This window comes from Pogona vitticeps, chromosome 4, assembly GCF_051106095.1.
Source record: "Pogona vitticeps strain Pit_001003342236 chromosome 4, PviZW2.1, whole genome shotgun sequence".
Classification (NCBI taxonomy): Eukaryota; Metazoa; Chordata; class Lepidosauria; order Squamata; family Agamidae; genus Pogona; species Pogona vitticeps.
Window position 1 is genome coordinate 115,650,791 of NC_135786.1, and position 27,303 is coordinate 115,678,093.

The 27,303-nt window shown below is 42.5% G+C and overlaps 1 protein-coding gene across 3 annotated transcripts in view; it reads left to right on the forward strand.

The window, feature by feature from the left end:
* KIAA1614 (KIAA1614 ortholog) overlaps positions 1–27,303 on the forward strand; it is a 66,237-nt gene that overhangs the window by 25,214 nt on the left and 13,720 nt on the right. For all 3 annotated transcript variants that reach the window (XM_072998146.2, XM_020789762.3, XM_020789760.3), the window contains exons 4-6: positions 666–809; positions 4,453–6,167; positions 13,456–13,639. In XM_072998146.2, coding sequence (XP_072854247.2) covers positions 666–809; positions 4,453–6,167; positions 13,456–13,639 — 2,043 coding nt within the window. The remainder of the gene's footprint in view (positions 1–665; positions 810–4,452; positions 6,168–13,455; positions 13,640–27,303) is intronic.

Genomic DNA, 27,303 nt, shown 5'->3' on the forward strand with positions numbered 1-27,303 from the left:
GGCTGTTGTGGACATCTGCCTTAATGTGTCTTCCTGGAATAATTTATACAGTAGTTTTCTTTAGACATTGGTCAGAACAGTTAAAAAAAACCTGTCAGCATGAGCTGTTCTAAGGATACATTGTTTTGCATTATGCATTACACACACACACACACACACACACACACACACACACACACACACACACACACACACACACACACACACACACACACATGTATATTGTTTATAAATTTGTTTTTCTCTGAACATTGGTAGAGAATTCCCTCTTCCATTTTTATTCTTGGCCAAGCCACTCAGATAATCCAATGGTGACTATTAAGTTACTAACAAGCACATTCCTTTCCTTTCCCTTGCCTCTTAAATGTATGATTCTTCATGATCTGCCAAACACAATGCTCACTTTGTAGGTTTTCCTGCTGTTTGACCTCTGGTTAGTTTGAAGGCACACTTGATCTCTTGCCTTACAAAAGACCAGTTAGGTCCCGGTCTAGTCAGATGCCACCTAGTGTCAGCTCAGACTGCTGCAGGAACACCAACCCCCAGCTTCCGTGAGCATGTTGCCTCTGCATCTGCCTGTCACTGTTAAACCTCTCTTAATCCTTGTTATTTATTTATTTTTCCTTTAATCCTCTGTTCCTTGCTCCCTGTTGCCTTGCCTGCAGGGCCTTTGTTCCCAACCCAGAGCTGGAGCTGAGCCCCAGGCATGAGCAGGCTAAGCAGCTGCTACAGAGAGCTCGTATGAAGGCCAGGACGAACCCCCTTCGCGCCAGTCATCACATCCTGCCTATTGCTTCCCAAGAAAGGAGGTAAGATTTAGAATTTCCCCAGGGACGATCACTGCTTCCAGGAAGATTCGGGCCTGGGAGGAGAGCAGAGCAGGAAAGAGTAATAAAGAAGGGACGGAGTTACGCTTCCTACATTTAACACTCACAGTTCATGTGCTTTTTTTTGTGTGCACACACAATGCTTTTTTTGTCTGCTTGTTTTTCATACTTGTAAACCACTTGAACCTCTTCTCATACCCGCTCTCTTTGTACTCCTTCCCTCACATTTTATACAGTAACTATACCTGTTTGCTGTGTATACTGAACACATGCCATAATTTGGCACTGGCTCCTCAGCAGTAGATGTCATCTTGTCGATATAACTCTGTTCCAACAATGTGTTAACATGTACCGGTCCATTCAGAGCTATAGATCTAAGAATGAGATGCTATATAAGATTTTAAAAATACAAAATAGATAGAACAGCCAGGGTTTGCAATATTAATGTTTATTTATTGATTGATTCAAAACCAGAAAAAATATTTGCATTTGTGGGCTTAAATGCAAACATTTACTTTCGTATAACAAGAAAATGCAGTAAAATGTTAGTGTAATATTAGCTATAATTTATGGGGTGAGATGGGAAATCAGCTCAACTAAGCTAACATGTTGCAACAAGACAAAAAGGAAAAGGAAAAACAGAAAAAAGCCCTAAGAGTCTTGAGGAACAGTAAAAATTGAAAGTTTTAATTAGCATAAGCTTTCATTGACTTTAGCCTCCTTCTTCAGATGCATCTAAAGAAGTGGGCTGGAATCCATGAAAGAGTATGCAAAAAGTCTTATGCCAAAGAAAACTTGCTAGTTGTTGTTGTGGGTTTTTTGGGCTCTTTGGCTGTGTTCTGAAGGTTGTTCTTCCTGACATTTCGTCAGTCTCTGTGGCTGGCATCTTCAGAGGACTGGAGTAGGAAATTTGTCCATGCTCTGTTGCTGTTTATTGGATAGCTGAGTACTTATAGCTGTGGGAACAGCTATTGTCCTTTTCAAGAGATAGGGTGATGATGGTGATCAGTGTGTTTTTCTTGTGGATGTATTGTGATAAGGGGGAGAGATGATTTGTCACTGTGGTTGATGGGTGTCTTTAGCTTTTTTTTTTTTTTTTTAGGTGCAACGATCCCTGCTCCTTGTGGCTGGGTAGAGTTGACGTTTTGCAGGTTGTATTTTTCAGTGCTGGGAGCCAGGCCTTGTTAAGTTTTGGACTTTCCTCTTTTTTGTTGAAGCTCTGTTGGTGTTTATGGATTTCAATGGCTTTCCTGTGTGGTCTAACATAATGCTTGCTGGTGTTGTCCAGTACTTCAGTATTTTGAAATAGAATTTCATGTCCAGCTTGTTTTAGGGCATGGTCAGCTACTGCTGATTTTTCCGGTTGTTTTAGTCTGCAGTGTCTCTCATGGTCTTTGATTCTGGTGTGAATGCTGCGTTTTGTGGTTCTAATATATACCTGTCCACAACTGCAAGGTATCTGGTATACTCATGCAGTGGTGAGGGGGTCCCTTTTATCTTTTGCTGACCGTAACATTTGTTGTACAGTATTTTTGTGGTGGGTCTGAGTACCGTTTGTAGGTTGTGTTTTTTCAAAAGTTTCCCCATGCAGTGACCCCTTTGATGTATGGCAGAAATACTTTATTTGTGGGTGGCTGTTTTTCCTCTTCAATTTGGTGTTGTTTTCTTGGTTTGATGGCTCTTTTGATTTCATTCTTGGAATATCCATTCGCCTGCCACTGAAGAGAAAAAACAGTCACCCACAAATAAAGTATTTCTGCCATACATCAAAGGGTCATGGACTGCATGGGGAAATTTTTGAAAAAACACAACCTATAAAAAGGATTGAGACCCACCACAAAAATACAACAAATGTTGCAGTCAGCAAAGGATAAAAGGGACCCCTTCACCACTGCAGGAGTATACCAGATACCTTGCAGTTGTGGACAGGTATATATTGGAACCACAAAATGCAGCATTCACACCAGAATCAAAGACCATGAAAGACACTTGCAGACTAAACAATTGGAAAAATCAGCAGTAGCTGAACATGCCCTAAAACAGGCTGGACATGAAATTCTATTTCAAAATACTAAAGTACTGGACAACACCAGCAAGCATTATGTTAGACCACACAGGGAAGCCATTGAAATCCATAAACACCAACAGAGCTTCAACAAAAAAGAGGAAAGTCCAAAACTTAACAAGGCCTGGCTTCCAGCACTGAAAAATACAGTCTGCAAAAGGTCAATGAACTCTACCCAGCCATAAGGACCAGGGATCATTGTACAAAAAAGACCAGCTAAAGACACCCATTAACCACAGTGACACATAATCTCTCCCCCTTATCACAACAATACATCCACAACAAAAATACGCTGATCACCATCATCACCCTATCTCCTGAAAAGGACAACAGCTATTCCCACAGCCATAAGTACTCAACTATCCAACAAACAGCAACAGAGTAGTCCTCTGAAGATGCCGGCCACAGAGACTGGCGAAATGTCAGGAAGAACAACCTTCAGAACACGACCAAAGAGCCTGAAAAATCCACAAGAACCATTGAAACTCCATTTGTAGGGCACTTCTACTAGAAAAAAAAGGTCATATGAAAAAGATTTTGCTGATTCCTTTTTATTCCTGTGGCCTCCTCAGAAGCTGCACTAACCAGATCCTGGAGCGGTGAAGAAGTTGATGAGAGGGGTAGGAGAAGCCACTAGTGGAGACTTCACTGGAATGAAGTCCTTTATGCAAATAGAAGGATTCTTTTTTTCCTGGGCAGTCTGGAAATAAACAGTAATGAAGAGCCACAACTAATACTTTTAAAATTCACTGTTATGATCTGAAAAAAAGTTGAATACATCAAAGAGAGGCCTTTGCACTTTCTTGGGAGATGAATTAAAAACAGCTGTTTTACAAATGTTTGTTGTTCTTTCTTTGGGAGTGGGCTAGGGCAAGATAAGGTTAGCTTCTGCCTGTCTGTGAGCTTGAATTTATTCATATGCTACATGGAGACCCATTTAGGGCCAGTTCTTAACCTGTCATGTGATATTGCACCATCTTCCCAGACTTCAGCAAGAGCTATTTAACAATACCACATGATTGTTTGTTTAGTTAGTTACTGTGCTTAAGTCATGAGTCATGTGGGTCATTATCATGTCGCATGTCATCTTTGCTTTTAAAAGTATAATGCATCCTACCAGTTTAGTTGTGGGTGCTGTTCAGTCTTGATACCATGGGATAGAAAAGCAGAAGCCCCTTGATCAGTCCTAAGTAGTTGTTTGCATTCTGGCCTTATTCAATGACTGTCCAGACTCTCTAAACAACGCTTTGTATGTGCTTTTTGCTATCTTGAAGATGCAACAGCAAATGGTATTGGGGTGTTATTGTATGATGTAAACACAGACATTCAGATGCATACTACATTACTGGATGAATCTTGACAGAAGGGGGAGATCAGCTTGGGTAGAATTGCCATAAATAATATCCCAAGGACTGACACCTGATTAGACTTCAACAGATGCCCATTAAACTAAATGGTGTCTCTCTGTCTGAAGTTTGGAAACAGATAGTGCAGGCCCAGGTCTGATTAACTTGACCAACTCCACAGCTGCTGCTTCTTCTTTTTAATGTTATGCTTCAGGGATGCCTCTGGGATCTCTGCGGTGGATGCAAAGAACTTTGTTCTAAAGGATGGAGATCCCCGTGCCAGTGGAAACCTGAGTGACTCATCTAGTGGGGAGTCCAGCTGTGGACAGCAGAGGAAGCGAGGGCCATCACCATCCCGGGTGCGATTTGAAGATGAGTCTGCACGGGATGCTGAAGTCCGCTACTTGGAACGCCTGCAGCACCGTCGGAAACGGGTGTTGGATTCAGTTCTCTTATCCCTCGGTAGGGGCCCACTGATCTCCAAGCCAGATCTGTCAGCTTATATCAATGGTGATCTCCATCGCAATGAGAATGGTATTGGCAAAGCCGGTTGGGAACATCAGGGCAGTGGGCACACAGTAGGGTTGCTTGCTCCACAAGCCAGCGGTGGGCACTCTGAGAAGGGAAAGCCTCTAGTGATTAATGAAGAAGGGAAGTGCACTGCCTGTGGATCTTACATCAGCAATTTAACCACCAATGGGAAGCCAGATATTGTAGTAAACCAAACCAGGAAAGACACACATCAGACCTCTAGTTTCTCTCAAGAGAGCAAAGATCGAGGCCCTACCCTTAAACCCAAGGAGCTCACTGCTTCCCAGCAGGATTTAGGAACAAGGACCTTAGGCCCCAAAGGAACTCCAGTGTGGATCCTTCCATCCCGGCAGCGTGTTTACACAGAACGCATCAAGGAGACTTATATTGGAGAAGTGACTTGCATAGATGATGTTGATTCTGCTTTAGATAGCACCACAGACACATCAGACAGTTATAGGACAGACAGTGAAGAAACATGTACTGGTAATCGACAATCAATGGTTAAAAGCCATTGGCAAAATGGGCCTGGTCCAGTTTCTAAGGCAGAGAAAGAAACCAAGGATGGGAAAAAGACGATTGAGGGGGGAAAGCCTTGGGGGAAAGCCTGCTGCAGTGTCACTGGAGAGGAACCCCAGGATAATGTGCCTAGCGTCAGCGGAGACAAAATTGGGTCAAGTGTGAATGAAGCAAACAACTGTAACTTAAAGAGGACTTGTGAGGTAATAAGTCCAGTAACTAAAATGTCATCCAGGGAGACAGAAGCCTTCACCAAAGGCAACCAGCGTACAGATCTGTGTGAGCCGGCCAAGAAAGGCAAAGCTGAAGAACACAGGAGGGGATCCAAAGTCCTATTTAGTGAATCCACAACCACCAGCAGCCCTTATCAGATACCTCCCCACCCAGTTTCTGATGGTTGCTCAGACTCTGTGAATAGGCAGACAGTGGAAAGAGCCAGTCACACTTTCAGGCCAAGCAGTAGTTTAAGTCAAACCAGGCAAATAACGGGGCTTTCTCAGCAGCTAACTGAGCAGGCAGCTGCCACCTGCAACCTAGTGAATCGAGTACCTGCACCCCCTGCCACTGGAAGAGCTCCTCCCTCCCCTATGCCTTATAGGAGGGCTGCTTTGAAAGGCAGCTACAAGCTGAACAATCATGAACCAGGACAGCTGGACCAAGCCAATGTTTATTCAACTTTGCCTAATAATCTTCAGCATGTATGTGTGTCTCAGCTGGAGGATGACAGTGGCCTGCAGAAACCAAAGAAGTTCTCCAAGCATCAGCTGCTGACCTTGTCCACCAATAACTGTAATAATACGCATGCTAAGCACAAGCCAGAAACCTCTGTGACTGCTGCAGTGAAGCCCCAGGACAGCAGGATGATGGAGGTAAATCAAGGTAGGAATGGTGTTGACTTTTGATGGCTTTATAGGGGAGCTAAAGGGAGGATCTCCAACTGAACAGATAATGTTTCGTGTTCAAATTAAATCACACAAGTAATTTGGCATATTCAAAGCAGTGCAATTTACATGAATTTTTTTCAGAATTTCATGTTTTAGTCTTGGATGTCAGTATTTCAATTTGACACAATCTGGTTATTTTCAAGATAGATTTGGGACAGCTGGAGAGGAGGAATTTCTGGGTGAGAGTAAGGAAAACATTAAATGTAACTATAAAATGGGGCAGCAGATTTTTGTTAATAAAGTTGCTGCTCACAATGCTTTTTCTGTGGGATCAAACAAGTAGCACACAGTCAGAAATGAGAGTGGCAACCTGTTAATTAGTGGAAATTCACTGCTGTGGCCTATACAGTTATACATAATACCAGCATAACTCTAGGATTATGCCCAAAATGTATTTCCATGTGTGCATATACGTAGATCCTAGCTGGTTGGATAGCTCAGTGGTTTAGGTATCTGGCTGAGGGCCAGAGGTTGAGAGTTCAACTGCCCACTATGTGTTTTTCAAGTAGAGCAAGCCTGTGTGGCCTTGGGCAAGCTGCACAGTCTCAGCCCAACCCCTGGAAAGAAGGAATGGTAAACCACTTCTGAGGATTCTTCACCTGGAAAACCCTGAAAAGAGTCTCCATAAGTCAAAATTGACTTGATGGAACATGATTATTATTATTATTACGTAGATCTTAATATCCAAACCAAAATAATGTACAGTGCATTTACAAACTATGTTAATGAGAGTTATATTTTTAAAGCACAGTAATGTTATTCAAATGTATATTCCAATGCTATTATGAATTAAATATTTCTGCACATAATTTTTACTGTTCCTACAGCCTTCAGTTAGAGGTGCACAGGAGTACATCTCTGATATTGGGAAATCAGTTAATTCGGCATTCTGTAAGTCATTTGTGATAGGAGGGGGCATTACAAACAACAGGTTATAACTTTTTAATTTGTCCTTAACCCAGAGACATATTTTGCAGAGTAGTATACAATATGAGCTTGTGGACAAGTATTTTAAAGTTCTAATTCTTTTTAGGGAAAAAAAAGGTTGCTTACCCTCCTGCATGAACTCATCTTGCTACTTTTTTTATGTGTGTGACCTGGGACCCATTCTCTTTTTTTTCCAAATAGCTATCACTGTTTAATCAAAAGACAATTCTGTCCTATACATGCTTTCCTTTCTTTGAAGTAAATCTGCCCCATTATTTAGAAGATGTATTATGTGCCATCAAGTCCGTTTCTATTTATGGTGAACTCAGTATGGTTTCCAAGTTAAGTGATAGATTTAAGAGGATTTTAATTGTTAAAAGAAGTTAAGGGAACCTTAAAAGTATGTGGGTTTTTTTCATGGTGCCCAGGTATGCACACAAAATGGGTGTGTGCGCATGCGCAACATTGCTTTGAAAAATTCCAGAGCCTCAAAAGCGAAAGTGTCTTAGCCTATACTACAAACACCCTGCTTTCCTCAGTCCTTTTTATCTCTGCTGCTGTGACAGCATGTGAAGGACTGCTCTAGGGTCTTGCTTTTCTCACCTTCCTTCTTTAGTGAGAAACCTTCTGCTTTCTTCTCTCCCTTTTTCCTTCACCTTTTTTCTCTCTTCTCTGCATAGAGAGGGTTCCCCTTACGCTCCCCCCCCCCCCCGTAGCTGTGCCATCTCCTTTTCCTAACAATTTATGGTCTCTACCTTAATGAAAAAGAGTGCCACTTGTGGCAAGAAAATCCCCCAGTCCAATGGGCATGGTACCTGCTTGTTTTGCCCAGGTGAAGCCCATTTAGTTCAGCCCTGTAAAATTTGTAAAAGCTTTACTGCCTTTACGCTCAAGGATCATCAGTCTTGGTTTTAATCTTTTCTTTGGGAACAAACCCTCCAAGTCACGGATCCCACTCCTAGGATGATTTTGACCACCCAGGTGGATCAGTCAGGTCGTTTGGGGACAGCCCTGGATGTAGAATCCATCATTTTGTCCTCTTCAAAACCGCCATTGAAATCAATGAAGAAACTGGAGCGCAGCAGCCATAAATGCACAGCGGTCCCCATATTGACGTGATGAACAAGAAGTGGCAGCCTGTAGATGCCATCGCAGGCACGGCAGTTTCAGATCTGCAGTTATCGATCGAGAGTCTACCTTTGCACCCACTATTGATGCCCAGTATAAGGTCTCAGTCTTAGAGGGTGAATGCTTGAGCCCCTCTGTGCAGAGTATTGCCACCTCACCAAGAGTGCCTTTGCCTCTGAGTCTGCTGCAACAGCAGTCCTTGCTTCCACTGTCCAAGGATGAATGACAGTCAAAATCAAGATCCCTCTCCCTTACTCAACTGTCTCTACAACCAGGACACCACGATAGGGAGAGTAGGAGGTCCAGATCACTATTGTTCTCGCGATCACTGCCCTGTTGATACTGACCACACTGTTCAAGATCTCCATTAATGAGCACTTGGTATCGTGAGGATGCTTACTACGCACCCTTCTTCTGCCCTCCCTGCTTCATGTGCGGGGGCATGGGCTGGCCCTCCCAGTCATATAGGAGTCACCAGCAGTCTCGAGAGCTCAGCAGGTCTTGATCATGCACATGCACTCATCGTCGATCTCAAGAAATTTACGCTACCAACCCTCGGGGCTGATCTCTCCGAACCTGCTGTCTGCCTTCCATGAGACCAGTGCCACCACCAGGGCTCTCTCCCAGCTTCCACTCAAGCCTTGGCTCTCTGGCCCACCTCACCTGAGGTCTTTCTGCCTCCTCCTAACTTACCTCTCAGTTACTACCAGGCTTACTTCAGCTGCTGGCAACTCCTTCTGTTCCGGTAAGAGAAAGACAACCAGATGACAGCTCTGCCATTTCTGCCAGGGAAAGGCTCTGTCCTTGTCCCAGGATCCTCACCCCTTTTCCTAAGTTCTGACATCCAGGATGCCAGCTCTTCCTCTCCCTTAGAGGATTTCTCTTCATATGATGACCTGATGAAATGGCAAAATCATTGCAACTGCCAGTCTTTAAACCAGTACCTCCAGCTAAGGATGCAGTCTTCACCCGCATCCAAAAGAAGATGAACATCCCTATTGAGATGGCGATGCTTGACACCTAACATGCCTTATCATTAGCCTTGGCAGAAGCCCTCCTCAATCTCACCAATATCCCGTAGGATTGATAACTTCTACAGGGTCCAGCAGGACAAAGCTAAATTCCTCTTTAAACATCCTCTTCCATTGTCCGAGTGAGATCCAAGGGCTGTGCTCTTAACACCCCAGATAATAAGGAAAGCTGTGAACTAGGCTTGCTTGCTCACAAATCTATTCTTCAGTGGCACTCCACATGCACATAGTTAATTATCAAGCCATGATGGGTGCTTACCACCAGTTCATCTGGGAAAAAATTCAGAATATAATTGCTGCTCTGCCACCAGAAAAATGGTTTTCGGCCATCTCCTTTCAACTCTAGCCGCCTAGAGTGGCCTTTTAGGCCAGATGGGCGGGGTATAAATCAAAGTAAATAAACAAACAAACAAACAAACAAGAGGCCTATGCTCTGCCTGGGCAACAAATCCACTCCTCCTGGCATGTGGCAGATTGTGCAGCTAAGAGCATGGCAGCGAGTATCACTCTGCACAGACATGCCTGGCTTCGCCTAGCGGGCCTCCCAGCTGACTCCAAGTCCCACACTGAGGACCTCCCCTTTGACAGAGAGGATCTCTTCAACGACACAGCTGATGACTGTATTCAAGACTTTCACAAAAAAGAAAAGCAATGCAAAGAAAATGGGCATAAACTTGTACCACCCAAGAGCTTCTCATTTCCACCCTCACTGGAAAAGCCCCCTGCTCTACTCTCACTACAAGTTACCATCTGAGCGGTCCAAGACTTCTGATTGGTCTAATCACCAGTGCCTTACCCCAGCCTCATGCTCTGCCAAATACAAGCAAAAAGGCAGACAGGAAACCTTGGCAGCAATATTGACATGCTCCAGCCTGAGGTCGACACATGCACCTTTTATCACCATCACCTCACGTAACAACAGCTACAGATATACGCTTGGCACCATTCATCCATGCTTGGGACTCTATTACCTCTGCCTGGGTCTTCAACATCATAACCCATGGATACGTAATAGAATTTTCTGCTTTACCACCCATGGGCTGTATCTGGTACACACTCCACCTTTTCCCATCCTCCAGGAAGAAATCCACACTCCTGGCAAAAGGAGCTAACTCAAGGGTATCTCAGATGGCTTCTTCTCCTGATACAGTACTTTACAGTACCTAAAAGAAACAGGGCTATGCCCCATCTTGGACCTATGTGCCCTCAACAAGTTTATAATCCTAAAACATTTCTGGATGGTGACATTACAGTCCATTCTCCCCCTATTTCACTGGGAAGACTGGTTTGTGTCTATAGACCTCCACAACACATGCTTTCATATCTCAATTCATCCACGACATTGTTGTTTCTCCTCCGTGGCCTCTGTGAATACACACTGATGGGTTAATCTGCGCTCAAACAGAGCATCCTCAGAAACTTTCACAGGGAGGACCTTGTTTATTTGTAAGATCAGACTTTCTTTAGACATGGTGGATTATTTGCTATTTTTTCCTAGGTTTTAAGGTCAGTTGTATATAACATAACTGAGGCGAAACCTGATCAGTGCTTTCCTAATAGAGATGGACAAATACTCCACATCTTAATGCAGGGTGGGCTTACCTGGTTTTTCCCTAGCTTTTAAAGAGAATTTTTAGAGGAAAAACTTGGATAGAAAAAGCTTTAACAGACCTAGTTTTCCCTCTAATTCTCTGCAAATGTTTTTGCTTTCCAAATAGCTAAAAAAAAAAACTTCTCAGCAAGAGAGAATGCTTAGGAGAAATGGGGTCAGCTGTCTGAGGTTTCTCAGTATCCACAGAGTGACTAGGTTCTAATCACCATAGTTTTGACATTATCCACTAGATGACCCCAGTCAGATAACATTTTAGTTCTGTGCTGTTGCTTATAGTCTGCAGCATATTTTACTTGTATAGATATGGTGGTTTTCAAACTACAATGAAGCTCATATTTCAGAATATATAATGACACAAGGCCAGTGGAGGTGATGGCATTCCAGTTGAACTATTTAAAATCTTGAAAGATGATGCTGTTAAGGTGCTACATTCAATATGCCAGCAAGTTTGGAAAACTCAACAGTGGCCAGAGGATTGGAAAAGATCAGTCTACATCCCAATCCCAAAGAAAGGCAGTGCCAAAGAATGCTCCAACTACCGTACAATTGCACTCATTTCGCACGCTAGCAAGGTTATGCTCAAAATCCTACAAGGTAGGCTTCAGCAGTATGTGGACCGAGAACTCCCAGAAGTACAAGCTGGATTCCGAAGAGGCAGAGGAACTCGAGACCAAATTGCTAACTTGCGCTGGATCATGGAGAAAGCCAGAGAGTTCCAGAAAAATATCTACTTCTGCTTCATTGACTATGCGAAAGCCTTTGACTGTGTGGACCACAGCAAACTATGGCAAGTTCTTAAAGAAATGGGAGTGCCTGACCACTTTATCTGTCTCCTGAGAAACCTATATGTGGGACAGGAAGCAACAGTTAGAACTGGTCATGGAACAACTGAGTGGTTCAAAATTGGGAAAGGAGTACGGCAAGGCTGTATATTGTCCCCCAGCTTATTTAACTTATATGCAGAATACATCATGCGGAAGGCTGGACTGGAAGAAACCCAAGCCGGAATTAAGATTGCCGGAAGAAATATCAACAACCTCCGATATGCAGATGATACCACTCTGATGGCAGAAAGTGAGGAGGAATTAAAGAACCTTGTAATGAGAGTGAAAGAGGAGAGTGCAAAAAACGGTCTGAAACTCAACATCAAAAAAACTAAGATCATGGCCACTGGTCCCATCACCTCCTGGGAAATAGAAGGGGAAGATATGGAGGCAGTGTCAAATTTTATCTTCCTGGGCTCCATGATCACTGCAGATGGAGACAGCAGCCCTGAAATTAAAAGGCGCCTTCTTCTTGGGAGGAAAACGATGACAAATCTTGACAGCATCTTGAAAAGCAGAGACATCACCTTGCCAACAAAAGTCCGAATAGTCAAAGCTATGGTTTTTCCTGTCGTGATGTATGGAAGTGAGAGCTGGACCATAAAGAAAGCAGACTGCCGAAGAATTGATGCCTTTGAATTGTGGTGCTGGAGGAGGCTCTTGAGAATCCCCTGGACTGCAAGGAGAACAAACCTATCAGTTCTAAAGGAAATCAACCCTGAGTGCTCACTGGAAGGACAGATCCTGAAGCTGAGGCTCCAGTACTTTGGCCATCTCATGAGAAGAAAAGAGTCCTTGGAAAAAACCCTGATGTTAGGAAGGTGTGACGGCAAGAGGAGAAGGGGACGACCGAGGATGAGATGGCTGGACAGTGTCTGCGAAGCAACCAACATGAACCTGACACAACTCCGGGAGGCAGTAGAAGACAGGAGGGCCTGGCGTGCTCTGGTCCATGGGGTCACGAAGAGTCGGACACGACTAAACGACTAAACAAACAAACAAAATTGATATCTTTAGTTCTGCCAAAAACAGAATCTCTAGAAATTATGAACGTTAGAAACTAGAAATGTAATAAACTGGGCTTCTTCCTACTTGTTTCCAACCCATACTATTTTTACTATTCCATTTTAAGCATATTTTTAACATTTTCTGCAAATGAGAAGGCCATAAAACTACCTTAAATAGTGACATACCTTCTCCTCCTGCCAGTGCTGCTGCTGCTGTTTAGGTCTAGAAGAGGGAAAGCAATCACTAATAAAATTCTCCTTCAGCAAACTACCTATACCCTTTAGAGCAGAAATGGGGAGCATATTGGCCCCTGGAATGTCACTGTATTGCAGTTTCCCTCAGCCATAGCCGACATAGTCAAGGGGGAAAGATAATGTGAGTTGCAATCCAGTGACATCTGGGGGAGTGTGGGACCAGACATTCCCATTTTCTCCTAAGAGGAAGGCATGACAGTTAAGTTGAATAGTATTAAAGAAGTAGAAGCAATTATACACTTACATTCCCAATGCTAGATAGGCTATCACTGGACATGACAGAAGAGCTCAGACATTTTTGATAAAGGATCCATGTAGATGGAATTGTATCCTGTTACAGATTATCTCATGACACATTAGCTGAAGTTAAGGTGCAGGTCCATAGTGAGAATAATCTAAGGGAAGTGATTGCAAGCAATTGTTTGTGTTGTTACACTAGGTCCATCATCCTCAACAAGTGATGTTCCCATTGTTGCTTATAATGCCATCAGTTCCACTGCCATTAGTCTCTCCTTGACAACTGAGGAGACCAATGTCACTGCCTCCACTCATGCGGTCAGCACAGAAGCTCCAACAACAAAGGCACAGAAGACAAATCAAGGGCCAACAAGTGCAGTCCAGCGGTGAGTACTTGCGTTTTGCCTTTTTTGGAGAAAGGACTGGGATCAAGCCTCATTTTTCTCAAGTTAGCATGCACCAAGCATTGTTTTTATTGTATTTTATATTTCATTTATATAGTTGGCTGTATGCATTTGATGCTTTTTACTGTTACTTCTCAATAGTGTGATAATGGGATTGCCATACAGTTGTGGCCTGGAGCAGAATCTTATGCAAAAATTATCTATTCAACGAAATTCTTGGGTCCTCAGATTATATAGATGACAAAAACAAAAGAAAAAACAAATAAAGCAGCACAATGGGAAAGAGAATGGTCTTGCCCTTTGCTGTTCTGACCTGCATGAAGTGGAGGGAATCCAGAATTTTATTTTCTGATTGGCTGGCAACTTCAAGTTGGTGAAGAAAATGCCAGTTCTCCAACAACAAGAGAAAATGGATAGAAATGTATTAACTTATATTTTTCCAGTCTGTTTGATTTGTGTTCTTTCTACAATATCCCACTCCCGCATAACTAATTTGTCCTTATAATAAAATGCATTATAATTAATCATGTGCTCTCAGATCAACTCCTGTTGGTGGTGAACCTTTCCATGATTTTTTCAATATAGAATACTCAGTAGCAGTTTACCATTCCATTCTTTTGGGGGTGCTCTGTGACTGTGCAACTTTCCCAAAACTATACAGGCTGGCATAGTGAGAAATTAAATGCTCAGCTTCTGGTTCCAAAGCCAAATATCTAACTCACTAAACCAGTGGTCCCCAACCTTTTCCAAACCGCAGACTGGTTGTGGGCGGTGTCTGTGCACAGGGGGTTTGGCACCCATTTGCACACAGGTGTGCGTGGGGTACCCATGCACACATGCGTGGGTGGGCAGGGCTCCCATACATGCACACATGTTTGGGCGGGGGCACCTGTGTGTGCATGCGTGGGTGGGCGGGGTACCTGTACACACACGTGCAGGTGGGCGGGGCACTGGTGCGTGCTTGTGTGTGTGCGTGGGGGGCATATGTGCAGGGGGGGTGGGAGATCTGTCTCCGTGGCCCGGTACTGCCAAGGCCATGACCTGGTAATGGGCTGTGGACCTGGGGTTGGGTACCCCAGCACTAACTATCCAGCTGGCTAAAATCAGGTGAGCAAAGAGAAAGGGGTGGAACTATGAGAAGAGCTATGACATACAAAGAAATGAATGTCTTTTTATCTTTGTTCTGCAGCCATGATTTTTTTTAAATAAAAAGGTTTTCTAATCCGTGCTTAGTAGCACAAAGATGTAAGGATTACCTTATTTTTCTTTCCAATTTGACAAACATTTTTTTAAAATTACATAGGTATCTACAAATTCCAGTCAAAAATCTGTGGGCATTCTGAAACTGCTGCCAAAAATTGGTCAGAGTAATTGCCAAATGAATTGATCTATCACTGTGAAAAAAGTGCAGTCAGTACTATGACTCCTGAGGACGGTAATACAGATTTCTATGTGCTCTGGTTGGACACTGATTAATCATTCTTCTTTGGGCATACTGCTTCGGTGGATATTGTCTGTTTCATTTTGTTGTTCCTTCACAGTCTATGGAGTTAAGCCAGACTTCAGTAATTAGGCTCAGCGTATACACTATAGTAAGAGGGCAACCAGTCTTTCCACCCAGTGTGGAAACTGCAGAGGGGGATGGTAGTCATCTTTCTTGATACCTGCTTTAGAATTGGAAGGAAAACAAGGAGGTCATCCAACCCAGCTGCCAGCCATTCCTGGAGCAAGAAAGGTGGGGACTTGCTTAGAGTAGACAATGCAGTTTGAAGGCTCCTTGCAGTACTCAGTCAGTACTTTCAGCGTGACTCAAGGAGCAGCAATACATCTTCTGCTGGTGCCTTCCTTGAGAAAGTTGAGGGAGGGCAGCTTCTTGGTGCTGTTGTGTGAAGACATATGGAATACCTTCATGCAGCACACTCAAGCCAGTTTATGTTCCTCCCACTGCTCACGCTGTTTCCTTAGGAAAGAGGCCACAAGGTAGACAGGCAGCATGCTGTAGTAGGGAAATTGTCTGCAGGAGAGGTACTGGTGACTTCAGTTTTTGGCTTGACTGGTATGGCCAACAAAAAATTGTAACCTCTTGTGTATCTAATCTAGTCTCTCTATTTGTATCTCTTACCATAATCCTGAAAATTAAGGAAACACATGCTTTCTATAAGGGAGGTCTCAGGTTCTTCAGTTAATGGGAAGGGTAAGAAGAATTCTCAGATTGGAAAGCAATCAGTCAGCTACTGAGAAATTATGTATGTATGTATGTATGTATGTATGTATGTATGTATGTATGTATGTATGTATGTATGTATGTATGTATGTATGTATGTATGTATGTATGTATGTATGTATGTATGTATGTATGTATGTATGTATGTATGTATGTATGTATGTATGTATGTATGTATGTATGTTTTCATTCATTCATTCATTCATTCATTCATTCAATTTCTATTCCACCCATCTAGACCAAAGGTCTACTCTGGTCTATGTATGTGTCACAGTAAACTGGAAATTGTAAAGCAAGAAATGGAATGTATTAGCATTGCAATACTTCGTGTCCATGAATTAAAGTCACTGCAAAAAGATAATTCCTGTTCTGCTAAAGACTGGAACAAGATATTTTCTGTCTGTGAACTACAAAGTGTTCTATTCTGGAAATGAAAAAATCCAGAAGGAAATGGAGTGGCTCTAATACTGAGGGATATAATGCAAGATCTAACCAAATAATTTCAATCAGACTCCATGGAACATGTATGAACATAACCATCATCCAAGTCTATGCTTCAACTACCAGTGCTGAAGATGATGAAATTGAAAACTTTTCTGCAGGCATCCAGGAGGAAATTGATCACACACCAAAAATCATAAATAACTGGAATGCAAAAGCAGGGAATGTCACAAACACGGGTTCGAAAACTCACGTGTAAGCTTGGACAGAGAGCAATCAGGAGTTTGCACATGCTAAAATGGGCTGAATGAGTCCAAATTCAGCTAGCCAAGATACAACACTCCTTCTCACAGGTCTGCCCACATAAGAACACCCCAGTACTCTCAGATATTATTGTGAAAAGGTCAAGTGGGCTTTGTAGTCCTTAGACTTAACTTGCACCACTGACAGGACTCTAAGTAAGCTAGGCCGAGGCAACACTCTCAGATGACCCTATGACAAGTGTACTGTTCAGAAAACCAATTGAGTTTTATAATCTTTATTTTATTAAAGAAAAAGCATGTTACTAGGTATCAAAGCCAAATTAAATCAAAACAAATAAACTAGCATTGTGCTGTTTAGTTACACAGATGTAGTGAGGCAAAGAAAACATGAAAAATATAAAAGAGTTCAAAAACCTTACAAAAACACAAAAAGCCATTAAAAAGAATAAAAACAGTTCCACTCCAGTAATTCATTAGTAAAAACAAAATAATCCAAGTAGGTTATAAAAAGGCTATAGTCCTCAGTGATACTGTAGAATAAAAATCCCTTAACAAAAGTAAAAATCCCTTATATGTCCCATAGTCCTTAGAAAAGAAAAATCCAGTAAATATACCATAGTCCTTACAAAATTACAAGAGCATAGTCCATATGGAGTATTCCAAGAAAAGGAGTTCATAAAGAATATTCCATAGGTAACAGTCCATAGAAAATAGTCCATGCACAGTCCTTAGGAAAAATCCCATAAGTCCAAAAGTAATCCAGCAAAGCATAGGAACCAGTCCATGTAGGTAGGCCACCAGTCCGTCTCGAAAGACATTAGGGTGAGTCCCAAATGGCTGAAGAGTAGGTCACGAATGACTGAAAGGTCGGTCTTGGAAAGACAATGTCCATAGGCAAAAAGTTCCTTTTTCAAGAGTAACTGGCAAGGGCTCATTGCACCTTCCCACGATGTCATCCAATCAGAGTTCGTTACTAGGCAAACAGTCCTGTTACATCACATGACTTCCTTCCCATACGCACCAGATGTTATTTGGGTTTTCTGTGGTTTATCAAAGAGTCACAACAATTCCCATCTATCTAATCACACCGAGTCCTTTCTCAGGCTTTCAGAATAACATTCTCTCTGCTCGCCTAGAAAACAACTTGTCAGCATAGCAAAGATACTTTATACAAAGAAACAAGATGGAACCTCTCTGGCTCATTTCTTAATTACAAAACCCATATGCCTTAAAAGATTTTAACTCAAAAACCCATCTCATCACAGGGAACAAAACAGAACCAAATGTTGTTGGAAAATTTACCCTACAGAAAAGAAATGAAGCAGAACCCATAAGAGTTTTGCCAAGTCAATATCTGTTAATTCCAAATATATGTTTTAAGCAACTGAACATATGGTTCAGCATGGTTGTGCACGTGGACATCAGTAGATGATCAATATAGAATCAAATAGACTATGTACAGTACCTTATTTTTTCCATGTATAAAACAACAATTTTTCCTAAAACAATTAGAGGAAAAATTGAGGATCATTTTAAACGTGGAAGGCAGCAGCAGGAGGTGGAGACTGAGGCAAAGAAGCAGCTGGGCTCAGCCGCCTCTTGCTGCTGCCCATTGACTGCTGCCGCCGCCGCCCAATCACCTTCTCCAACGATCATCTCCTTGTGATCAGGTAGTGGTGGCAGCAGTGAGAGGCGGCCAAGCCCATCTGCTTCTTTGCTTCAGTCTCCACCTCCTGCTGCTGCTACCTCCGCTGCTGGAGCCCTTTGACCGCCGCTTTTCCCTTCCTTTTGCTAAGCTCTGTGCCTTCGTGAAAGGGAAAAGTGGCTGTCAAAGTGACCACCACTTTCCTCTGCCTTTTGCAAAGCCACAGGGCTTAGCAAAAAGGAAGGGAGAAGCGACATTTTGTTTTTGGCTTCACGAAAGGCAGGGAAAAGTGTTGGTCACTTTGACACGGGGTTGTCTTATACATTCAGGGTTTAGCAAAAAGGAAGGGAGAAGTTGCAGTCAAAGGGAGCTCTATGGCTTAGCAAAAGGAAGGGAAAAGCAGGGATCAAATTTTCTAATTTGGGGTTAGAAAAGAGGGATTGTCTTATACATCTGGTCGAAAAACCCGCAAGACAATTGGTTTTTGCAATTGCTATGATGCCTTGCAAGACAGTTTCTTCTATGGCCATACTTCACAAGACTTTTTTCCCCCCGAGACCGATGCCTCGCAAGACGAATACATTTGGGAACCTCGCAAGATGATTTTTTTGCAAGACAGCGATTCTTATGGAACGAATTACATTCGTATTGCGAGCCACCACTGTACTTTGAAATAGTTTCTTATAGGCAAAGCTGCCAGACATGGGTGTATTTTATCCCCTGGCCTGTTCAATCTGTATGCAGAATGTATCACACCAAAAGCCGGACTAGATTCAAATGGAGGAAGAATAAAAACCAATGAAGAAGCATCAGTAAGAGATTCAGATGACATCAAGTGTAAGGATGTGTCCTTTGATGCCAAGACCAAGATCACCCACACTCTTGTATTCCCAGTCACCAAATATGGGTGTGAAAGCTGGACAGCAAAGAGAGCTGACAGGGAAAAATGGTTTTTAAAAAATACGGTGTTGGAGAAGACCTTTATGGATACTCTTTAGTGCCAGAAAGCTGAACCACCAGGTAGGTCCTAGTGCACATCAAACCTTACCTATCTCTGGAGACAAAATGGTGAAAGAAAGGCTGCCTTGCTGTGGGCATATCATGAGAAAACAGAATTCTTTGGAAAAGAGACATTTTGAAGATCCCTCATTCATAAGTTGGAGGTGACTTGATGCCACATTACAACAACAGGAAGAACTCTGCCCGAAACCCTGTCAAAGGCACTGCCAGCTGCAGTAGATGTTGCTGAGCAAGATAGGCAGATGGTAAACTTTGCTCTACTTTTGCAGTTTTCTACATTTGTATGTCTCCTTGGTCTGCATCTTACTCTTCCTTTTTGTAACACCACACTGGCTCCTAGTGTTGCACCTTGGCATACCAGGGAATACAGCACTAGAGACTGCAGAATGAGACAAGGCTCTGCCCTTCTTTAGGAACAAGCAGTTGCTGAATGTTTGTGCTGCCACCACCTCTTCTTTCTCTTTTTGTTGCAAGCTGTCTTTCACTCAAATACAGCACAATCTCTGGCTTCTTTGCCAGGCAGTACAGCCTTGCTGGGGCTGCCAGCTGGCTATCAGCCCAGTTACTCTTCTTGCTGCATGTGCTCTCCCACCAACCCCGTATGAAATCTGCCTTGACCAGATTCTCCCTTTGTGCCAAAATCCCCAGAAAGTTGTTGCTATGGCTACCTTTCTTGATCCACAGAAATTAATCCTCTTCCATCATACCCGAGATTGTATCTAAAATGCTACAAAGGCACACAATTGTTTACTTCAATGTAAACTTTTGAAAATGAAATGCAGTAGCTTAAGCAGCCACATTTAACAAAATTAACTCTCCACTCCATTTAGATCATTCTTTTATCTTATTAGTCAGCTGGTAGGTAAAATAATTTGATTGGATACAGTCTCTTTACAACATGGCTAGACATGTTGATCTGAACCAGTGCTACCTTGACAGTGTTGCTGCAAATTAGGGGCATGGTAAATCAAGGCAAAGGAAGCAGAGATGATTCTAGTGGGGTATTTGTGAAGAAGGAGAGAGGAGAGTTTGCTCCTGATCTGCTAGGGCAGGACAACAGAATACAGAAATCAGGAAAGATCTATCATCCTGGGAGGGCTTTTTGGGCAGCTTCCGGAAGGAATAATCCTAACATTAACCATCAGATGTATTCTGCTTGGTCCTTCTTACAAGATTTTTGGAAGAAAGAAAAATGGCAAAAAAGCAGTGAAAAAACATTCATTTTATTTCATTAGTCTTATTTAGAGGCTGCCTTTTTCTCAATAAGGGGATTCAAGGTGGCTCACAGAGTTTAAAAAGTAGAATTAAAAACAATAAATTATACATTAAACAAACTGTAATAATAATTAAAATACATGGAATGATTACAACATTAAAAACTTTAAAACCTCAATTTAAAAACAGCATTCAGAGACTCGGTTATGATTATTAAAAGAGGATTTACATCACAGGGTTACAAATGGAAGTCATGGTTGTCTGGGATTGAACTCAGGTTGTGAGCAGAATCTTTACTGCAATACTGCAATTTAACCACTATTCTATATTGCTCTATGGGGACTCTATGGTACTTACCCCCTGTCACTGAATGGTCCCCTTCACTGATGGGAACAGCTGTATCAGAAGCCTTAGAGGAAAAGATGGACGGCTTTATAGGTGTGAGAAATAAAAAAAATAATGGAGGCATCAAGCCTCTGTGTACTATCAAAATCATAGTCATTTTGCTGGTCTTAAGGTTATTAGCTAGTTCTTAGGGTTTGTTTATTTTTGTTTGTTTGTTTGTTTTAAGGCTCAGAATCCTGTTGCAGTGGAGCACTGTGGAAGGAAATAAAATATAAAATGGGAATGCACAGAAAACCAAAGAGTCTAATGAAGTTGTTGACAGTGCTCACTGATAGATAGGCTGCAGGAAGAGGAAGACAGAGAAGTGGTACATGAAACAACAAGCTCTAACAATTATGTATATCCCCATTGATTCTAGTGATTAGAGACAGCTTTGATTTTTCCAAAAGAGAGTATGCAAGTGTACTGTCCACGTACTCCAGTGGCCTGTATGGAAAAGGGAGCAGTATCTGTATTTAGAGGACTCGTGCCCAACTGTGCCTGGCTTGCCTCCTCTGCTGTCTCGTTCCCTCTAAAGTTTCTCAGAAACTATCCTTTCAGTGAGGCCTAAATATACAGTACTTTACTGTCATTATACTTTGGAACCCTTCCTACCCATTCTTCTTTCCCCTCTTTCTCTTCCCTCTTGTACTGTGAAACTGACTGTTAACTCCTTGGGATAGGACCCTGTCTTCTTTAGTTCTTTAGGAGCCTATAGGTCTCCTGGACATAATTTTTAAATAAATAATTATTCTGCTTTCCTCTCACTAGCATTTAGTACTTAGGCATCCTTCAGTCTCGAAAGACCATGGTGACGTGCTCTGTATGAGTGTCCTCTCCAGAGCATGAAGCCTGGGTATAATAACATGGAGGATAGGCTGTTACCCAAGCAGCAAATCCCCCTTCTCCATGTCACTGAAATAGTCCAGTGGAAAGGCAAGAGCCAATACAACTCGTTCCAGCGACGTTCCAGGAGTTGCCAGAACGACACGAACTGCCTCTGGGATTCTGGCTCCGGATTTTGCCTCAAGGTTTACTCCTGAAGCCTTTTCCATCAGTGGATATAGCCACAAGGCAGTGGAGGTTTGAAATTGGAGTTTTCCTTCTCCTAGATGGGCTGCCTTCCAAGGCTGACAAGCCCCACCTATCTGCGGTCCAGATGTATCACGTTTAGTCAGAACTCTCCACTATGACCTGTCCATCTTGGGTGTCCTTTAGATTTCAATTGTGAGGTAGTAACCACAATGGAATTGGGTGTGGGGTGTCTGGCCAGGAAGTTTATTCCTGTATCAAAAATCGTATAATAACTCTCAACCGTTCTAGAAACCAGAGGCACTGTGGAACGTTTGTCTCACAGAACTTTAGCAACATACATTAAGCAGGCATCAAAGTGAGTTGAATTGGAGCAGTGTTAGCTTTGTCTATTGGATCATAATGGGGATCAGAACAGTGTGGAGGAGGAATTCTAGACTGGAGCTTAAGCACCTTGACTAGGCAGAGGACAAACTCAGAATAGGTTTGAAAGTGTGGAGAGGGAGAAGGGGGATGAGGGTCAGCAACATCGGATTCTGGAGTAGTTATTAAGACTGAGGGAGTACCTGTTGATGATACAGAGGCCGCATTGGAATTGGGCACGTCATCTAAGCCCACAGATTGACTATGGCCCTGCTGGGTCGACTCTGGTGGAGAGATGGAGTCATTAGTGAGGCAGTTGGAGCTGTGTAGTCCGGTTTGAGTTGATGTGGGATGACTGAAGGAGTGTGATGGAACTGAGGCTTGGAATCGAATGTTGGATTCCGACTCTGGTGCTGATCAAGAAGTTGGCATCTTGAATCCGAGGCCGAAATCTTTGAGTCCAGGGTGCTGTGTGTGGTGGAGCCTGTGATGCTTCAATTCTGGAAGTAGGGTCACCTTGAGAGTTGGATACAGATGCTTAGGCTGAGGTCTTAAAGGAGCTGACACGGCAACTAAAAGAGACAGTTCAGGCTTGAGTGGTGAAAGCCTTACAGCAGTGGATGAAGGCTATCATCGATGCCAAGGTGGACCATCCAGAAAGACTGGATGGTCCAAGTAATAGTAACCTTGGGAGGCAGCCAGTTCAGAAAAGACAGCTTGGTATCTCCTGGAGGAAGCCCACAGCATCCACTGATGTGCAATAGAAGACTCACCAAAGTAGTGTAGATGATAATATAGTAGAAGTCTTGTGCTTGAGCCATTCCCAGTCCCAAGGAATGTCATCTGGTTGGAAGTGCAGTTCAGCATAACCTACCTCCTTCCAAATAAAGGTTCTTTTAAACAGAACTGTAACCTAGCAGGATTACTGCATGTGCATACTTGCCTGGACGCTTTTCATGAAAGGTTATGTGATGAACATTTTGCATAATGGTGTTTTTTATTTCTTTTTGATCTTGATAAAAGAGGGTACCTGGTAAGATTATTCAGCCAAGTAAGAATAGCTGCTTGGTTTTCAAATGTTGGCTGAAATAGTTTTCTGCAGCATTGATCTTTTTAATAATAATCACTCTAAACGTAGATTATACATGTAGCTTTTATTTAGAAATGGTGCTCTCCTCACTAGGGAAAAGCATCTGTTTGTCATTACATGACCTTTTTTCATCACTGTTTCTTGCAGATTAGCTTGCTTCATTGTATAATTAGTCTTTGGGAGGTAAACATAGGTTTAATCTGCAAGTTGGAGGTTGACAGTTGACAGTTGGTCAAGATGGCGGCGCAAGCACTTGCAGAGGCTATTATGGACTCTACATGCTCAGGCACAAGTAATTTACAGTCGACAAGAATTATTATCTATTGGCAGAGAAGGTTGCAACTTTGAATCGAGGGTCTCAACTTACAACATCCCAGCTGAGCCTTTAAGACGGCCTGCATATCCGGGGGTTACTCCCCCTGCTCTCCCTGTCAGGAAGAAAAGAACACGGAGAAAACGCAAGCAGAAAAGAGGTTGCAGGGCCAGTCTACGAGTGAGGTTAGGCAAAAATCCTCACAAGCCTGCATTGCCAAGCCTTTTTGTCTCAAATGTTAGATCTCTACCCAACAAGATTGAGGAGTTGGAACTTACTATCTCCCTACAGAAAAATATTTGAGACTGTTGCGTTACGATCTTTACAGAGACATGGCTTGGGTGTTCCATCCCAGGGGAAGTAATTGAACTACAAGGATGCAGAGTACATTGAGCAGACAGGTCTATTCAATCTGGGAAGAGCAGAGGTGGAGGGGTTTGTGTTTACACAAACGATAATTGGAGCACAGATGTTAAAATAATGGACATTCACTGTTCTCCTGATTTGGAGTATTTGGCAGTGAAATGCCGCCCCTTTTACCTGCCTCGCGAGTTTAATGTTGTTATAATAACAGCAATATATATACCTCCTGATGCTAACACAACCACAGCTTTGAGTTGTTTGTTAACTGCTATCAGCAAACAGCAGCAGGCCTACCCAGATGGAGTGCTGGTGGTAGCAGGTGATTTCAATCAAGCCAATTTAAAGACCATCCTCCCTAACTTTTATCAGTATGTGGACTGTCCCACTAGAGGGGACAATGCTTTGGATCAGGTATATAGTAACATCATGCATGGATATAAGATGAAGCCATTGCCTAGCTTGGGACAGTCAGATCATATATCTCTGTTTTTGATTCCATCATACAGACCTCTTGTTAAAAGAATCAGACCACCAATTAGAGATATACAAGTGTGGCCAGTGGATGCATCTGAGCAACTTCAAGATTGCTTTAGGAGCACTGATTGAGCACTGTTTGAGGAGGACAATGTTGATACTTATGCCTCAACAGTACTGTTTTATATCAAAAGCTGCATCAATGTTGTTACTACCACCAGACAAGTACGAGTGTTTTCTAATAACAAGCCTTGGCTAAATAGAGAAGTGTGACTTTTATTAAAAGCCAGAAATGCTGCTTTTCATTCTGGTGATGAACTACAGTACAGAGAGGCCAGAGCTAAACTGAAAAGGGGCATTAGGGATGCCAAAGCTATGTACAGCCAGAGAATTGAGCAACATCTTGAGAGTTCTGACACTCGTCGAGTATGGCATGGCCTACGACAAATCACGGGGCAGAGTAACAAGAACAGTCTGTGTAGCAGCAGTGATTTTTTGGCTGAGCAGTTAAATCAATTTTTCAGCCGTTTTGAGGTGGAAACAGGAACAACCATTATTCCAGCACCTACTGTCTATAATACATCACTAGAATCTACCATCGACAGACAACCACTAGTACTGCAGATTTCAGATGTGAGATGCGCTTTCCAGAATATTAACGTTCGAAAGGTAGCTGGACCAGATGGAATCATGGGACGAGTTGTTAGGGGCTGTGCTGCAGAATTAGCTGGAGTTTTTACGGATATTTTCAATCTATCCTTGTTGCAGTGTTCTGTCCCCACTTGCCTGAAGACATCTATTATAGTGCCAGTCCCCAAGCAGTCAGCTGTGGTATCTTTCAGTAGCTTTAACATCTGTTGTTATGAAATGTTTTGAGAGATTGGTGCTGGATTACATTAAGGCTAGTCTTTCACCTTCTTTGTACCCATGGCAATTTGCATACAGGAGAAATAGATCTACTGATGATGCTATGTCCATTGTACTCCATACTGTATTGAGCCACTTAGAACAACAGGGAACTTATGCGAGGCTGTTGTTTGTGGATTATAGCTCTGCTTTTAATACCATTCTACCAAATAGGCTGTTTTTTAAAATGATCAACCTGGGATTACCTCAGGAGATCTGCATGTGGATAAAGGATTTTCTGACAGATAGGCCACAGTCAGTAAGGATGGGATCTCACCATTCTTCTACCCTGGCACTAAGTACAGGAGCTCCCCAGGGCTGTGTGCTAAGTCCCTTCCTCTATTCCCTGTACACTCATGATTGCACCCCACTGTATAACACCAATGCAATTATTAAATTTGCGGATGATACGACAGTGGTGGGGCTCATAAATAAGAACGAGTCTGCTTATAGAAAGGAAGTGCAAAGGTTGATACTTTGGTGTAAAGAAAATCATCTCATACTTAACATCAAAAAAACTAAAGAACTCAATTGATTTTAGGAGGAAGAGAAATGTGCATTTACCACTGTACATAAACGGTGAGGAAGTGGAGAGAGTTGGTAGTTTTAAATTTCTGGGTACTTACATCTCAGAGGACCTCTCATGGTCTATAAATGCCAACATGCTAATGAAGAAGGCACAAAAGAGGCTGTATTTCCTGAGAATGCTTGGCAAGTTAAATTTATCTCAGCATTTACTTCTGTCATACTATCGTAGCACCATTGAGAGTGTCCTAACCTATGGCATTCTGGCATGGTTTGGGAGTAGCTCTGTAGCGGACAAAAAAGCTCTACAGAGAATCATTAAAATTGCCCAGAATATCATCGGGCTCCAGCTACCAACCCTGGATGACATCTTCACATCCCGCTGTCTAAGGAAGTCACACAGCATCCTGAGAGACTCTTCCCATCCTGCTTATAACTTTTTTGAACTGTTACCGTCTGGCAGAAGATATAGAACAATTAAGACTCGGACCACACATTTTCTGAATAGTTTTTATTCCAGAGCTATAATTGCAATTAATAATGAGCTTAAAGACCACCAGTAGTGAATAATTAGTTGGACTGTGTTACTTGGCCTGCGGTGTAGATGTTTGTATTTTTAGTGGGGGACTTTTAGTGGGTGGGGAGTGTTTGGGGAATTTTATGTGTGTGCATGTGTCTGGTCTCTGGGTGTCTGTGAATTTCGTTGTATGGGTATACTGTGTATATACTTACAATGACAATAAATTATTATTATTATTATTATTATTATTATTATTATTATTATTATTATTATTATTATTATTATTATTATTATTAAGGCATGCAGCTCTGAAAGCATCCATTGCTGAAGGATCAACAGAATAATAGCAGGAAATATACAGTCCCTCTTATGTTTTGTCTCACCTTAAATCTATAAAACAGTTCCTTGGCCAAAGGTAGGATGGCTTCCTGAAGAATAATTTCTTTGTCAGAAGTAGAGATGATATCGGAAGTGCTTCCCTTTCTTTCCTTCTGTGGAATGGCATCCTTCTGTCTCGAGAGACTGTTACTGGCCAAATCTGAATTCAGGTCAGACCAGTGCTGGGTTCGAGTTCTCCAGCAAGGACCACAGGCTAAGGCACAAGACAGCTGAACAAGCCAATTTTATTTAAGTATAAAAGTTCAGCTGGGCCTCCCATCTTAAAGGCAAAGGAAGACCCAGAACAAAGAGTGAGTCTATGTTTTATAATCGTTACAGACAAAGAGCCACTACATTGCTATTGGTCATCTGTATCCCAACTTTTGGATCTCAGGCGTGATTGGACTTCAGGTGTTTCTGCAGTTGACATCATCTGTACCCCAACCTTGGATCTTGCTCTTCATTGGATCTGAGATGCTAACTTAGCCAG